General features: G+C 49.9%; 1 protein-coding gene across 1 annotated transcript in view; it reads right to left on the reverse strand.

Annotated features, from left to right (window-relative positions):
- Positions 1–2,112, reverse strand: part of F13B (coagulation factor XIII B chain) — a 14,777-nt gene extending 12,665 nt beyond the window's left edge. Inside the window, exon 1 of the mRNA XM_015568451.1 lies at positions 2,002–2,112. Coding sequence (XP_015423937.1) covers positions 2,002–2,065 — 64 coding nt within the window. The 5' untranslated portion in view covers positions 2,066–2,112. The remainder of the gene's footprint in view (positions 1–2,001) is intronic.
- Positions 2,113–4,982: the final 2,870 nt, after the last annotated feature.

Below are 4,982 nucleotides of genomic sequence, written 5' to 3' on the forward strand. Positions count from 1 at the left end.
AGCCGCGGGACGCCGGAGCCGACACCGGGACGACACTGGTGGAGCCACACCACGTGCCCCTCGCAGCGCTGGCAGGCACGCTGACCACCTGCCTTGTTGTATCACCAACATTTTTAAGGATTTGGGGGACGATCCTCTTCCATGGGAATTAACCAGCAAGCCCACCCCGCCAACCCCCAATACCCAACGTCAGGGGGACCCCGGGCAGGAGCCCACTCAGAAAGCTCTCCCCAACTTCATGAAACAGCCTTTCGATGAGACGGCGTGCAAAAGCCACAGTGTCTCAGCAGAGGAATAGAACCACGGGAAATGACCCTGCAAGTATTACCTTTTTAAAAAAATATATTTTTACTGATTTCAGGGAGGAAGGGAGAGGGAGAGAGAGAGAAACATCAATGATGAGAGACTCATGAATCGGCTGCCTCCTGCACATCCCACACTGGGGATCGAGCCCCCAACCTGGGCATGTGTCCCAACCAGGAATCGAACCCTGACCTCCTGGTTCATAGGTCAACGCTCAATCACTGAGCCACGCCAATGGAGCCATGCAGGTATTATCTCATTGTGGGATTCCAAGCATCAAATAAGATGTGTCCTACTTATTTCACTTTCAAAACTTTAGCTGCAGACCGTTTTTTGGTAGAAAATTTATAGGAAAGTATTTCACTAAAAGGTGATTATAATCTGGTAGGATATACATATTCTTAATCCTCATCTGAAGAGTGAGGGTATTTTTTCCATTGATGTTTAGAGAGAGTGGGAGAGAGAGAGAGAGAGAGAGAGAGAGAGAGAGAGAGAGAGAGAGAGAAACATTGCAGAAACATTGCTGTGAGAGAAACACATTGATTAGTTGCTGCCTGCTCGAGCCCCCGCCAGGGCCTGGAATTGAACCTGCAACCAAGGTGTGTGCCCTCAACCAGGAATCGAATCCGAGACCCTACTGTGCACGGGCCGGCGCTCTAACCACTGGGAACACCAGCCAGGGCCCGTCAGGGTATTTATTTCAACCGATTCCCTCAGGTGTGTGCTTTAGGAGAGGCTATTGCTGTGGCTTTCCACTCTGCGTCCTGTCTGCTGATAGCGGCCGGCCGGTTTCTTTTTCTCCTGATAACACCACAGCTAGCCACCGCCTCCCTCCCACCCTGGCCTCACACCAGGCCGTCTGGCTATCAAGGTTTCTTATCGTTACGGAGCCCACAGCTCCGGGTTTGTCTAAGCTCCGGTCTTTATTCACACCGCTGCCCAGGTAATTATTAACAGAGCCACTCCTCCCTCAAGTGTCCTTGTTCGCAAGATCAACAAAGGTTCTCCCTATGAGTCACTACTCCGTGCCTTCAACCAGGGAATAAATAGGATACAAATCAATGCCAAGCCCGCCGGCGGGGCTCAGCGGTGGAGCGTCGACCTATGAACCAGGTGACGGTGCGATTCCCAGTCGGGGCACACAGCCGATCCATGATTCTCTCTGATCGTTGAAAGGTTCTCTCTCCCCGCCCCCTCCCCCTCCCTCTCCCTTTCTCTCTGAAACCAATAAAAAAAATTTTTTTTTTTAAAAAGTCAGTGTCAAGAGCTGAAAACCTTCCTGATGCTTTGTCAAGTTCCCCACATTAAGCTCTCCCGTTAGGAGCCGAGAATTCAATTCGCCCCGGCTCTGCGGCGTGAGGAAGGGATTCTGGGAGGAGATGAGAGTTAAGGTTAACATACAACTTCCGAAGGGCTATTCAAGTATCTAGATCTCGGTCTCCTCTGCCCCCAAACCTAGACATCCAAAGGGCTTGGGGTCTTGTCCTGCTTTTCTAAGTTATGTGGCTGTAAGAACAGTTCGCCAGTTTTGCCCAAAGACACCCAGTCAATCTACATTTTACCACAAATTATAAGAAGCATGTATTTCTTTTATCAAATTGACACATGAAAAATGAAACACTGCATTGAAAACGCAAGTGAAAGGAACGCCTAGCGTTTCCGTTCATGCTTTGGAGAGAATAAAGAAATGGAATTTACCTTCCGCACTGAGTTCTCCTGAGATGGTTAATAGGATCATGAAAGCCAATTCTTTGGGCTTCATCTTCAGGGCTGTGCTTGCCCAAGATTTGGAACAATTTTAAAGGCCGGGGGGGTGTCCTCGTTAAATACACAATGCTTCTGAGGAAAAGGTTAATGATTGACAGCACCCCGGTCCCTGGGTAGCCCGCCCTCGATTCCAGCCAAAATATGTCCGAGTCATATTCAAATAACGCAGCCCAGTACCTTGGCAATGACTCCCGCGCCCGAATCCAGCGGGGACCCGATGACCAAGACAGGCCGCAGCACGAATCATTAACTCGGGCCGCGTTGACAAAACTGGGTCAGTTTTCAACTTCAGCCCCCGGGACCCGTCCACAGAGTAAAGTTCGCCGCTGGTTTCTTTACCGCCGTTGATCAGGGGGCAGAGCTGAACTTGGGAACGGGAGCTAGCAATGGACACCTGAACTGAAAACAGCCCGGGGGGCGCCTGGGCCGCTGCTTCAAGGGCAGTGACCTCGAGCCTCCTAAGCAGTGACAGGGAGAGGTTGTTGATCGAAGCAGCGAGCGTTTAGAGCGGGGTGGTCCGCGGCAGGTGCGCTGGGCAGTCGGTGTTTCTGGGTGGCCACTGGGCACCCGGTCATGGTCTACCCCGTGTGCACAGCTGGGAAAGGCCAGGCCAGCACGACTGCCCTTGGGCGTCCAGTGCGTTCTAACGGGTTTTCATTTGAAACCACAAAACAATGCCGGGAGGTGGGAGCTGTGATGAGTTCCATTTTGCAACTTTTTTTTTTCCATTTTAAATATCTTTTTATTGATTTCATAGAGGAAGGGAGAGGGAGAAACATCCATGATGAGAGAGAATCATGGATCAGCTGCCTCCCGCACACACACCCCCCATTGCGAATGGAGCCCACAACCCGGGCCTGTGCCCTGACCAGGAATCGAACCGTGACCTCCTGGTTAGGTCAACGCTCAACCGCTGAGCCACACCTGCCGGGCAATTTTGTAACTTTTTAAAAAAATACAACATATTAAGAGAAAAGATGCACATACCGTACGGTGCGGATGAATGGGGCCTCATACTGAACCCTCCCGTGGGACCAGCACCCAGAAGAATGACAGCACCCACCACACAGCTTTCTCCCAGTCCCTGCCTGGGCCCAGCCCCCGTGGGAAATACTATCTTTTTTGAGGTTTTTTTTTTTTTTTAATGTATTTCCATAACGCCCCCCTCTCTCACGTAAGGATGTAAGCAGCCGGGCTTTTTGTTTTATTCACCGCTGCATCTCCAATACCTAGACTTGTGTCTCGCACCTGGTAGCTTTTCAGTGAGACGCCTGCCGGGCAATTTTGTAACTTTTTTAAAAAAAATACAACATATTAAGAGAAAAGGTGCACATACCGTACGGTGCGGATGAATGGGGCCACGCCTGCCGGGCAATTTTGTAACTTTTTTAAAAAAAATACAACATATTAAGAGAAAAGGTGCACATACCGTACGGTGCGGATGAATGGGGCCTCATACTGAACCCTCCCATGGGACCAGCACCCAGAAGAACGACAGCACCCACCCCACAGCTTTCTCCCGGTCCCTGCCTGGGCCCAATTATCTTTTGTTTTTGTTTTTTATGTATATTTTTATTGATTTCAGAGAGGGTAGGCCCTCTCACTGGTCTTATGCGACATAAATGAAACCACATAGAATGTATTTTTTTTTTTACATATATTTTATTGATTTTTTAATCTTTTGTTTTTGTTTTTTATGTATATTTTTATTGATTTCAGAGAGGGAGAGGGAGATAGAAATGTCAATGATGACGAGTCACTGATTGGCTGCCTCCTTCACGCCCCCGACTGTGGATCGAGCTCACAACCGGGGCCTGTGCCCTTGTCCGGAAATCAAACCATGACCGCCTGGTTCATAGGTCGGTGCTTAACCGGTGAGCCACGCCCGCCGGGCGGTAAACACTATCTTGACTTCTACAGCATAGGCCCTCTCACTGGTCTTATGCTACATAAATGAAACTACATAGTGTATTTTTTATGTCTGACTTCTCGTTTCACCTTCGGTTTGTGGGATCCACCCATATCTGGGCTGTAGTGGCTAGTCCCTTCCCTCGCTGGTATGTGTTCCATTGTTGCCTATTCATTCGGCTCTTCATGGACACTCAGGTGGCTTCCCAGTGAGAGATGTAATATGGCCTCTGCTCATTTTCAATCATTTGTTTTTAATATGAAAATTGTCCATCACCCCCACCAGGGAGATAAGTGGCCAAACAGCTGTAGCCAATCAAGGCCACAAGGACTATCAGGGAGATCGTTAAGACTAACCAACCCCGGAGGATTGGTGGTTTAGAGCTGGCAGAACACATGGGACCACACGTGGGATTGGTCTCGCCTCACAGTGACCCCTCGCTCGCCTCCTTACCCGCTCGCGGTCCTATAGGAGCACCTAAACGACACCCACACTGAGGTGCGGGAACTGGGAACCCACATACAGGAACAACGGGCGGCCAGGGCTCCTCACCCCGTTCCCAGGAAAACCCCGAGTGTTCCTCCCGTCACGGAGGCCCTGCTCCTCCAGTCTCAGTAAAGGAGGCGCAAACCACCAGGAAGGGGCTGCCGCCTGGGGAGTGGCCGCTGCTCCTGCTTCATAATGAACTCTCTGTCAGGGTCAAGTCTGCGCTGCCTCCACTTTGAATCCTTTCCTGTGAGAAGCCAAGAACCCAGAGAGGATCATGGGCGACCCCAAACCCTGGATCACCGGGATTCTTTTATGAACATCTTGTTGTCCTTTTAATTACATATTTAATCAGCCAGCCAGCAAGCTTTTTATTTTCTGTTAATCCTCATGGAGGATATTTTTCCCATTGGTTTTTAGAGAGAATGGAAGGGGGGGGGAGGCAGCGAGAGGGAGGGAGAGAGAGAAACATCATGTACGTAAAGCTATTGCTAAAAGAAACAATGACAAACGTAAA

The sequence above is a fragment of the Myotis davidii genome, unplaced genomic scaffold (genome assembly GCF_000327345.1).
Source record: "Myotis davidii unplaced genomic scaffold, ASM32734v1 scaffold685, whole genome shotgun sequence".
NCBI classification, from domain to species: Eukaryota; Metazoa; Chordata; class Mammalia; order Chiroptera; family Vespertilionidae; genus Myotis; species Myotis davidii.